The 12,184-nt window shown below is 38.1% G+C and overlaps 1 protein-coding gene across 2 annotated transcripts in view; it reads right to left on the bottom strand.

Moving 5' to 3' along the window:
- The window catches only part of PRKCZ (protein kinase C zeta), a 42,235-nt gene that overhangs the window by 6,752 nt on the left and 23,299 nt on the right, over nt 1-12,184 (bottom strand). For both annotated transcript variants that reach the window (XR_006170968.1, XM_042831476.1), the window contains exons 9-17: nt 11,958-12,010; nt 10,120-10,308; nt 8,461-8,558; nt 7,864-7,950; nt 7,316-7,451; nt 6,875-6,962; nt 6,183-6,302; nt 5,533-5,612; nt 4,877-4,966 (exon numbers count right to left, since the gene is read on the bottom strand). Coding sequence is in view for 1 of the 2 variants with exons in the window: in XM_042831476.1 (XP_042687410.1) it covers nt 4,877-4,966; nt 5,533-5,612; nt 6,183-6,302; nt 6,875-6,962; nt 7,316-7,451; nt 7,864-7,950; nt 8,461-8,558; nt 10,120-10,308; nt 11,958-12,010 (941 nt within the window). In the remaining variant the exon portion in view is untranslated. The remainder of the gene's footprint in view (nt 1-4,876; nt 4,967-5,532; nt 5,613-6,182; nt 6,303-6,874; nt 6,963-7,315; nt 7,452-7,863; nt 7,951-8,460; nt 8,559-10,119; nt 10,309-11,957; nt 12,011-12,184) is intronic.

Below are 12,184 nucleotides of genomic sequence, written 5' to 3'. Positions count from 1 at the left end.
AACCACATATCACAGTGAGAAAATGTTGTTTCATTAGAAAGCCAACTTCAAAAGGATAAGCAGTGTGCCAGTTACAAAGCCAGGCACAGCAAGTGATGGAAGTGGCAGTTCAGTGTGCTGAGTGAAGCACATCACGAATCCAGCTCCTCCATCCATCGCTAATGATTTATGGATGTCAGTAAGTTTCATCTACTTTGTAAAAACAATTCTTGCAGCAACATTTCAGAGACATTACTGAGCGTTAACGAAACTGAAATTATTTGCTCCTGAACTGCCAATTTACAAGTTAGCTGTAATCAGCACTGTTAAACATAACAGATAGCCATATCTTATCAGTGTTTTAGTTATGATCACCTAAGATGGCAATTCTACAAAATGTTTGCTTAGTTGGCATGCTGCTTTTGTTCAAAGCTCCTTTAATTCAAAGAGGCTCTGTGTACACATCACAGAACTGCATTCAGAAATGGACTGAAGTCACTACCTGCCTGCAGAAGGAAGTGTCAGCAAGGATACTGGGGTAAGAATGCAAAAGAAATTGTGATAATGCTATTCTTCAGCATTGGCACATGTCTATCTTAACATCCTCTGTGGGTACTTACAACATTTGCTGGCATTACTACTTTCAGCTATACATATTTATAGCTACATTGTCTGTGCTTTCATAGTTGTCTGAAATGGCCTCCTAACAGTAGAGATTTTCCACGTATGATGCACTTCACAGTGGCTTTCCCATTTAACATTACTGGATTACATTTTAATTGGAAGAACAAATGGTAAATGAGTGCAGACTTCCAGTACTGGAAACACACTATGTTTATCACTCACCCTGGGTTTCTTTAATGGGTCATCTAAGCAGAAATTACAGAACTTGAAACAGGACCAGCATTCCAGTTATGTGCTTTGGAAAAATACACAAGAACAACCTCAGCTGTATCAAATGAGAGGTACAGAACTTCCTGCATGGATCCCCCTGTAATTGAGATGGAGCAAGATGGAGCAGAACTGGGGACAAGATGCTCAGTGGCAGGGTAAGAATTTAGCTTGTATTATGATCCATAATTACATTATCACTGAAAATTTTCTTGTTGGGTAGAATGCTAACAGGCATGCAGCTGATTAAATAGATTTCTAGTTGTTTCAGAGTTAAGTTCTGGCTAAATGAATTACTCCTGCCTTCTCTGGACTGTGGAGGTAGTTTTTCTTTAAATTAAAGAAAATATACTCCAATTACTTTCCCCCTGTTCTATTAAGGAATTTATCACCACAGAAGTTAATACTTAAAAGCTGTGGTAAAAAACATTATGTTACAGGCAGCTTCCTAACCACTAATTGAGCTACACATCTATATGCTCTGTGTTTCTACTCATGCTACAGGGCATAAAAGTGACCAACACATGAATTAGAAGGAAGTTATTTATCCTTAGGAGAAACACTGTAGGCTATGAGCAGTTGGAACCATTTTTACCTTCCTCTGAAGCTTCTGGTAATGGCTTTGATAGAGACAGGCTACCAGACTTGATCATTACTCTGATCTGTTAAGGCCTACGTGGTACATACACTTTGGGTTAAGCCTTGCTGGCCACTGGAGGTCACCGTTCCTCTAGAGAAACATCAGATACAAAATCAACATTCAAAGCTCCCCTTGGAACAGAACTAGCGACGCTAATGGAAAAGCAAAAAGCAGTTTGTTTTCATGCAACATCCTCAGTGACAACAGCATTAAATGACAAAGCAGTAAGATTGTCTTAATATATATTTCTGTATGAAGATTGAAAAACTAGATTTTGTTTTCATAGCAATAATATTCTGTGATACAGCCAGCTTTCTCCCTGGCTCCAGCCTCTTCACACACCTGGATGGACGGCTGAATCACACCGAGGGAAGGGAAGCATTCTTATTTTCTACACCAAGGCCTGTAGGTTCTCTTAAGGTCTTGTTCAGTCTTAAGTAGTTGTATTCTATATTAAATAGCATTCTCTGATCCTATCCGTTCTATGATTCGTTTCAGTAATATTCTTTGAAGAGGTTTCTCACTCGAGTTTTTACACCCATGATGTCCACGGGTTATCAACTGAAACTGCACGTAAGGAGGCCTCTGTGCTGCCTGCATATCAAAAACAGTAACAAGGACTTGAGAGCTGAAATGTATTGTCACTGTATTGTGAAATCAAGTAAAGTTTCACATCTGCCACAAAATCCTCTCCCAACCATCTGACTTCAGGCTCCTCTTTGCCTCACAGATCATATACAAATTACTGCCACTTTAAAATAATTCAAAATGCAAACACGACCTTCTCCCATGTGAAACAGAAGTTTACACAGAGTGTGTTGGCTCCCAGAATCTTATTCCAATATATTTTATAGGTCAATTTCACAAGGAAAAATTGAAGGTTTTCGGACGTTTTGAAGCAACACAAACAACAAGAAGCCACACTGACATGAATTACACTGAGACCAGAAATGCATTCCTATTTTTGCAACCTTTTCCATAATTACTAACATAAGCAGCCTACAAATTCAATGATTCTAAATGCCATTCGAGAGAAATGTCAAAATACTTAAGTATAACTTACTACAAGTTAAGCAGTGAACACTAATATAGTTAGTGCTCCACATTTAAAAATAGAGATCCAAAAATAATTCAGCCATTTAAGCTTGCTGTTCTAACTTGGTACAGCGTAGTCAAGACTGGAAAAACTCCTACACAGATGCAGAATGCTGCAATAGAAGAAAGAGTAGGACAGTGTATTTACTTCTCTTCCTGAGGAACAGCATTTGTGTGCAATTACAGGAGACTCATCTAGTCTACTTAATGCTCCTGATACACCACCAATCAAATGAAAACATCTGAAATGCAGTTAAGATTCACATCTCTAGAGACTCTGATGAACACTCGACTAGAAATCTACAGCTAACAGGTAAAACTTGCAATTAAGAAGTATAAGCAAACAAGTATGGAAAAGCTATTGGCTGTACTTAGTAGGAAGGGAAACACACCAGATGAACTGCAACACTTGAACAGAGTAAATGACCTGAAGTAGCCCTTAACCTTCAAGTCAGAGGAACAGAGACTAAATTTGTTCTAATTTTCAGTAACACCAATCCCCACACTGTAACCCTAAAATTTATATTCTGTTACAATACCCAAAACAAAAAAGCCAGCCATGCTGCCATCACCATAATCTGACAAGACAATGCGAACGATGAGTTGATACTGCTGTGCAAAACGTAGCCATAACTGCTTCTGCACACAGCAGTAGCCATGGCTTTGTAGCACTTCTTCAATATGTAATGGATAAACACTGTAAAAATAGGTACTTTGTGCTGAAACAATTAGAAAGGTTGTGTTGGTGCTTCCCCGAATGCTGTTATACCATGCTGCATACAGAGTAATCTAATATGTTCCTAACCAACCACACACAACTCAGATGACCAAGACTGAAAACAACACTTACAGAGGTTTTGCATGTTATCCTAAATACATTTCCTAATACTAAAAGCATAGCTTAGCTTTTTTCCTGACATCTTCGATCCTCCTGAGCAGTGCTGTCCTAATTATCTTGCAAAATTGTACAGAAACCCACCCCAGTTTTTTATTAGTGTTTTTAATTAGATATTTAATACCAAGGCTTTCAACCAAAAAGTAGGTAGAAAACCAAAATTCAAGTAAACTCAGCATGATCAAGAAGTAATAGTTCCAATTAAGAAGTATTTATACAAACAAAGATCCAAGAGTCTTCTGCACCTCTCAGAAAAACTCTGCAGAACAGAAACCCTGCAGTGCATGGCATTTATTTTCTAACACAAACTGCAGTCAAGTTGCACGATAGCTACCACTGGGTAGCTAACATAATGGAACACAGCACGTAGGTGAAGGGAGAACAGAACGAGCCACAGCTGTGACAGAAGTAGACATCCTTGTAATGATGGTACAAACCGCTCTGTGAACGGCAGGTACTTTAAAACACTGGCTCCTAATGCAGTGAATGTCTTCTCTGAATGCCTCAACAGCAGGCCTGGAAGCAACACTCATATGGCTCTCCTCTGAAGCTCTTTCACATCATTACAGGCACTGCTGCTTGCCTGTTTCTGTATTTTGTGGAGACTTCCCAGGTCTATGAAAACAATACGTGCCTATATTCTCAATATTCAACTAAAGTATTAAAAATGTAATGCTGGTAAGGAAGAGTTCCTGACTTCTTTTTGGCTGTGTCAATAAATGCAACAACGCAGTTCCTATGGTGATTTTCTGTGAAGCAGAGGCATTACTGAGTAACAGAAGCTTTTACAAAACTAGCTTCAATATTTATGCATCCAAACCTATAGACACGCACGTTGTCTGCTCCATCCTAAGCTAAACATTTCCATTATTGCACCAGATATAGAGAAAAACAAGAAATAATCAGAGAATCATTTCAAATACCTACAAAACTTTCACACCTTTTTTTTTTTAAAGAAAAAGATGCAATCCTTCTCTGCCTTAAATGTTACTTCACTCTTACCTACTTGAATAATCCTCCTCATTTTAAAATGTACATAATTTGTTTTTTCAATAATGTATTACAAGTAGACCACAAATGCTTTGTGCATGTGAAGCATCTCACCTGCCATGGCTGTGCTTTAACTGGTTCTGTGGCACTTTCCCTGCTCTTGTTCATTCAGTTAAATAGCAACCTTCCCTCCCTTCGAGGTAGAAAGGTTTCTAACCAGGAAAATTAAGCACTGCTCAATAATACACACTGCCTTTCTCTGTTAGGACTGTGTGAAATGAACACAGAAGAGTACAACCACAGGCACCAAGCATCTCCGCTGGCTAAATTAACAAGAAACTAACAAGATTCCTTTTGAAGGCACAAACAGAAGTAATGATTTTTACCAGATCCCAGTCTATGCTGCGGAAAAACGTGTGAGACTTGATATCAGAAAACCCTGTTTGTGGCTGACAACCAAGCCTTTCCTTGGGATCCTGCAAAAAGCACAGAAACATACTGTTACACACTGAGTCAGTCACAGCCCACATCTGTATCACCAACCCCATCTGCATCACCAGCATTCTCCACTGCTACACAAACAGCTGTTAACACACACATACTACGGCTACCAAAGCACCTTCATTCTCTTTGGAGTTCATATAAAAGCTCTATTTAACCAAGTATTTTACAACTTCTGACAATAATAATTAGACTTAGTAATATATAATTCATATCCTTTCCCCCCCATTTGAATGATGATGGTTCTATGGATTTGAATGAACTTAATTCAATGAACATCAAGTACTACAGATAAGAGTTTATAAATGTCTATAGCAACTTCTAACTAAAGGCAGGCTTTTGAAACAAGTCTGATGTGGGAGTTCTTCAGAACTAACAAGTTGTGTGGTAGTGGTTTGGTTGGTCTTTTTTAAATCATACAGGCTGCCAAGGTTTTACAGATTTTCTTAATAGTAAGCAGATTAACTTCTTAACCGTATTCCTTTCAACAGGAAGTTGACTTCCAGATATTAGATGCTAAAAATAAGAGAATGTCATTTACCTTGTTTAAAAATCCTTTTAACACATGGGAGGCCTTGACAGAAAGAAACCTTGGAATCCGGATTGGCTTCTCAAGGATAACTGTTACAGGTTTAAAAACAGTAATACTGTTGGTTTTGTTTGTTTTGTTACACTGACCATTATTTCAACACAAACACTACATTGTTCAGATATGTTACCAATTGAAAAATGGGAACATTTGGTAATTTTGGAAACTAACATACATTTTTGAACATAAGGAGTTACAGTAATACAGACTATTGCAGCAAAACTTCAAGATTTCAGAAAAAAATGTTAACTACATGATCTTTTTATTTGTAGCACGAACAGGGAATAAAACATTTTGTGTCCTCAGCATAAGTTTGCTTTTAAGCAATAATTCGTAATTCCATGCAATCTTAGTTGGCTTCACTTTTGTTCTTTGACATGCTTTTATCATCTGTAGAAAGGTTCCTAATTCCAGACTGTTTCATCACAGTTCAATAAAATAAATACCTAGGATGAAACCTTAAAAATACTTCATATACTGTAGACCTGCCAGCAGCTGCGAGATGAGAAAAGGAAAAGAGAAGGCAATTCCAAGTGTCCTACTGCAACTGTTGATTTTCATTATTTCTCCCCCAAGAGAAATCATAGAAGAAAAAACCATACCTTGGAAGAGGTAATCTTCAGTGTTCATGTCTGGATTGTCAGTAATGATATCAAACGGAGACCTTCCTGCCATCATTTCAAACATCAATACACCAAGAGCCCACCAGTCCACGCTGAACCCTGCCAATATTTACACAGTAGATTTTAAGCTGCTCTTCCAATTTCAGGGTTCTCTCATAATGTGAAGATTAATGGTCTGGTTCTACACGACCAGTATCAATGGATGAGACTTGACAGGAATTTGGATCACGAAAGCAACCCGTACAGATTGTGTAGGTGTCTGCACACAACCCAACCTACTGAGCAGATCAGTTTATAACACACTGGTTAAGATGATAGTTTCGACTCTGCATAAACAATGAACTTCGTCACAGCATTCCATAACCTTGCCTGGGGAACAATAGCAGTTGGGATGTCAAGTACATCAAGGGTTGAGGCTTGATTTTTATACAGTAACACTGCACTGTTCAGGGAAAGTAGGATTTAAAACCAGCCAAAACGAATGACTTCTGAACTTAAAAGGTTGTTTTTCTCTTGCAAACTTATACAGTATAACATGCATTTAAATTTCCTCAACATATAATGGCACAAAAAATGAGGAAATCCTGTAACAACAGTACTTGAACAAAGCTATGACTCTTAACTTGGATTTGTGCTCAGTTGTAACACCAAATTGCTCAGTCTCAGCTTACCATATTCTTCGCCCCTTAGGATTTCTGGTGCAATGTAATTTGGTGTTCCACAGAAAGTGCTCGTAGTGTCACCAGGGCCCAATCCTTCCTACACACATAAAGCAGTTTAAAGAATTAGAAGTTTACCTCTACTTTGGAGGTAGAAAACTGAACATTAGAAATGAACTTAGTCAAGGTTAACTCCTCTCCTGCAAAGTGATCAGCATAAAAAACATGAAGGAAGAAGTCACAAATCTGGTCCTATGCTTCAGCTGCTTTGCAGCATTAAGTTGCTATTTCACAACCAATTCTGGGCTCAGTAACACTGGTGTTAAGCAAAGGGTAACTTCTGTCAGTTTCCCCTTGATATCACTAGGTGCAGTGTTGGACTTAAAAGCTTAACCAGAGAAATACACTACTGAGTGACAAAGAAAAGAGAAAAGAAAGCTAAGAACATTTTACCTTGCACATGCCATAATCTGTTAATTTGATATGACCCTCTGCATCTAAAAGAACATTGTCTAGTTTTAAATCTCTGTAGATTATGCCTCTTTCATGTAGGAAGTTCAGAGCAATACAAATTTCAGCAGCATAAAACCTGAAAAAGAGAAAATTCTCAAAAACTGTACAAAACCAGTTTGTCTCTGTGAACAGGATACTGAAAGGAAGCTGCATTTGTTCACAAAGGTATCGAACTCATATTGTAAAACCGTTCCTCTACGAATGGCAAATGTAATTTTAAATTCTATTAATCATCTATCAACATATCAAAGAAATGTTAACTGAACGTGAAGCAGTAAATACAAATACATGGAAATGGTTTGCTAATTATCAAAAATCACATCTAAAAAAGTTGACATTTCTTACCATAGCACAACACTCTAATCTTTACAAATAACCTCTGTTTCCCCTTGTCTATTCATATTCTCTTACAGAACAAACTTCCTAAAGAATCTCATACAACATGAAATAACCGAAGGAAAACCACGACAGCTGGATTAGTGAAATACCTTGCATGTTCTTCAGGAAGTTTTCTCTGCCGTTGCATATGAAACATAAGGTCTCCTCCATTTACATACTCTATGACAAGAAATAATCTGAAAGTATACAATAGAATTAATGGCTTCCAAGCAAGTTCTCAGTAGGAAGAAAACTACTGCTATTCTTCCAATTTGAGCCATTTTCACTTCCACTCTTGAATCTGACTTGCATGTTTCTTAGGGTTACCACAATTACTTGAGATTAGGAAAGAAGCCAAAAGAATCCTTGTTGGACCCATATCAGCAGGAGCACATCCTTTATTTGAAAGCAAAGAAAAATGAAGAAAAGCCAGACTAAACAGGAAGAGGACATTTCACTTAATTGTCCACTATTGTGAAAACTGTGGTACTACCAGAAACAGTACGAAAGACAGCAGTGTTTGATTAATATTACGGGCAGGAAATCCCTGCATTTTGCTCCACACTGCACTAAGTTACACCCTCTGAACTGGCCTTGGTGAAGCAATGGAACCCTTCCACAGCTTTCTGGCTGCCATGGCAGTGGTTGTACTTCCTTTACGAGAAGCAGTTAGTCCAATGATTACTGTAATTTCAGATCTTTCTTACCGACTCGTTGTTTGAAAGCAGGAATGTAAACCAACCAGGAATGGGTTGCTGGATGCCTGTTCAAACACATGTTTCTCTGTCTGTACCCAATCAATATCCTGAAATAGAACAATTGAACAATCAGAACTTCTACCAGATGACCACCGTGAACACTCCCAGAAAATTGTTTACATCTAACCTCCCTTGTATATAGCGTTCTCACACGTCCTTAAGAAAGGCTAAGAAACCAAAACTGGAGGAAGATAGAAAACACTTCAGCTCAATTATTCAGTGTGTTTAAATAACTGAGCTTCATTTGCTCATCTGATACTTGAAATTCACTCAATGCAGTTACCAAGCTGTGATGAGTTTGTCCAACCAAAATCACCCTCAGTATTATCACAGACTGCCTTTAATACATCAACAGAAGTTCTGACTACACACTGCAATACAATACAAGAATGTAACAAAATTTCACTGATAACAGTGAAGTACTTGTACCAAAATACCAAAATTCAGATCCATAAGAAAGCATTTCATCATTTTTCTTATAATCATAAGAAATTAAAATGTATGGACAACTGGTTCTAGCAGTAGATACAGGACATTACACAGACCACACTCTGCTCTAGGAACATTCAGCAGCACCCTGCCAAAAATAAGGAATGCAAGTAGTAAGAATTCTCTATTTCTGACAGGTACTTCCAGCTCTCCAGCCAATCTGAAGATAACCAAGACAGCTGCTGAGAATTCAGGCCTTCCTGTCAAGAACAACTGGTGAAGAACCATATGAAGGGAAACAAAGACTTCAACTCCAGGACAACCCGTCTGGCTGAGTAACTGAAGTCTCAAAGGGAATCAAGAACAATTACCAACAAAACCAAATCTGAAAGGTTTGTGTTTAAACACTCCTCAAGAAGTTACATTCCAGACTGGTAAATGTGGGCCTAAATATGAACGCCAAATTCCATTTTGAAGAAACACAATTACTTCTTGTTTTAACAAATGATTTCTCCTTTTGGAGATCCCAAACTAAGCTCATCATATTTGTACATTCATACAACACAGCAGTGCTACATTAGTAAGCTAACATTAACAGGATCAAGCCTAGAAAAATTCATATTCTTCCAATATCTTCTGGTATCACAGCTCATACAGCTCTTCATACGTGCTGCCACTCCTGCACAAGCATGTCACACTGCAGAGTGCCACCAAAGCTGGCAGCCTGACAACGTATGGCATCGTTCTGCAAGGTCTCTCAGAGCACTGTCTGAGCAGGGCTGTGGGCTGTGAACCCATCCCCCACTCCTTTACTTCACATGGCACATCCCAGCTCTGTGGCACTGCAGGTGGTTCAAACCTCCCTTCCTTCTTTGCTGGGATTTGCTTTATCTATTCCATCTTCTTTTAAGTGAACGTAAGTGTAAGGATTAGCACACTTGTTTGAACATTCTTCACATGCATTCCACCAAATTTATGAGTTTTATCAAAATGAGAGACATTTCAAATTGAATCTTGATGCTACACTTTAAGCAGACAGTGACAGGTGACTTCAAAAGCCAGTAAAACTCCTACGACAGAACTGTTTTCTAAGCCTTCTGCTGCCTTCTCATTTGAATGATGTTTGACAAACAGCACTACGTTTCCAAAACACGCAGTGGAATGCAGTCACAGGCTTACCTCATCATCGTGGACCAATTCTTTTTTCACTACTTTCATCGCATAGATTTGATCATTCTTTTTTAACCGAACTAGAAGAACTTTGGCATAGCTTCCACGTCCAATAACTCTGATTAAATCAAAGTCCTGTAGCCCAAGCCCCTGAGAAATCTTAATTCCATCCATTCCATCAATGACTGGTTTGATATCCTGTATAAAAAAAGAAACAAGTAGTTAACTGTTATGAAAGTATCTTCTCTTTCTAGCATCTACCACAGCCAAAAGGTCTTGAACCACTGGACAGAGCTCACTGAGTTTACATGCTGTTGTCACTGCCACATAGATCTGAATGGCTGATAATAACTTCTTTAGAAATATTTTGTTGGTGTTTGTTTTGCTCTCTTGTTCTTGCTCTAGTTGTTCAATGAATCATATAAGTACTCCCTACTGGAAAACAGAAGGCATTGCTTTTAGAAGTGACATTTTAGTCATCCTTAAACTTTAGGCTATGTTGACTTATACTTCACACTGAGCAAAGACCATCTTTTATATTCTGAGATGTGAGAACTGGCAGAAAATATTCTGCCACAAAGAATGCTGTTTTTAAATTCTAAAAGATAAACTTGATCTTAACTATCTGCTGGAATTATGTGATATAACACTACAGATTAAGCAGTTAAAGATTCCCATCCACAACACATTTTGACTTTCCAAATTTCACCAGGATACACAATGCTTTGACACACTTCTATTGCCTATTTTTATCTGACCTCATGCTACAGCACTTGCAGACAGATCAGTGTTCTGCTGAACCAACTATTTATATCAAGAATCTTGATCTAGGATTGACTGCTATTAGAAGAGATTGCTGTGAGCTTAAAGAGTCTATTCAACAAAGCTACCAAAATACCACATCCTCTTTGCAGACACCTGAAATTATTTTAGTTAAGCTCAAAAGCAAGACAGGAAAGTCAGATCATTGTAATTCAGAAGAGCATCCATCAAAATTTAAACAGTGTATACCTGAGCACTGCCATAGCAGAAACCACAGACAACAACAACTCATGTCTTGGCATCTCTGAATTTGAGACAAATTCTAAAGACACATGATGGAAAATAAGGCAGTCACTTACCCAAGAGCAAGAGCTACTCAAGTGTAAATTAATAGTAGTGACAAGTATTGTAGTGGAGGTAGAGGAAAGAAGGTACAGGTTTGTTTAGAAGCAGGATAACAAATCAGCTGCTACAGTTCTGTAAAATGCATTTAATTCAAATATGCCAGAAGCATTTTTAAAATCCTTTTGAATTCAACTCCTTTAAGGGAATAACAGTATGAAGAGATTGTGTCAGAGCCTCTACAAAAGCCGAAAAAAATGGCTTAAGTACATGGTACTTCACTTGTATTTCCACAGGAGCTCTCTGTAAATTATTACTTATCCAGAGAGCTGGATAGGTAATGTACTACCAGATTGAACCAACTCTCTTAATGTTAGCCTGCAGAGGTAGCCCTAGGGTGAGAAGGGGTGTGCATCCATTAGAGAGGGCAGACAACAATGTCAAAGCCACTGCATGCTGTAAGAACCTATACAGCCAAACAGTCTGCTGAACCAGTATTGTTTCAGCGTGAATGCAGGGGATAAAGCCTCTCTCTCACATCATGACTCAGATGACAAGAGCTGTATACAGAAGAAATCAGAAGAATCCAACAACATGCTTTAAGATCATTTTCAGAAAGGAAATTCAGAGTTCTTATTTAAGTGGTAGCAGAGAAAACAGCCAAAATATAATTAGCTATTTGATAAAAGGTGTATGATTAAGAACACGTAGAATTGAATTACAGAAGTCATTTTACAACGTACCTCAGAGTCATCTTTAATGCTGTCATGCTTCCGGTTTGAGGGAATGTAAGGAACTGGAAAACATGTCAAACAGAAGCAGTGTGATTAAGGCCTTACTGGGAATAATCCAAAAAGTGATAAATTGTAAGATAATTCAGTATTTAAGGGCTAGCAGTTTGCTATAAATAATGTGGGACAGTTGATCATGTTTTTCTACTCTATTCTTCCAGTCTTGACAGTAGTTCCTA

The sequence above is a fragment of the Centrocercus urophasianus genome, unplaced genomic scaffold (assembly GCF_019232065.1).
Source record: "Centrocercus urophasianus isolate 14NV4802_14NV808 unplaced genomic scaffold, USGS_Curo_1.0 seq_36, whole genome shotgun sequence".
Taxonomy (NCBI): Eukaryota; Metazoa; Chordata; class Aves; order Galliformes; family Phasianidae; genus Centrocercus; species Centrocercus urophasianus.
Note: the sequence above shows the minus strand (reverse complement) of the source record. Positions and strands in the feature narration are given on the sequence as shown.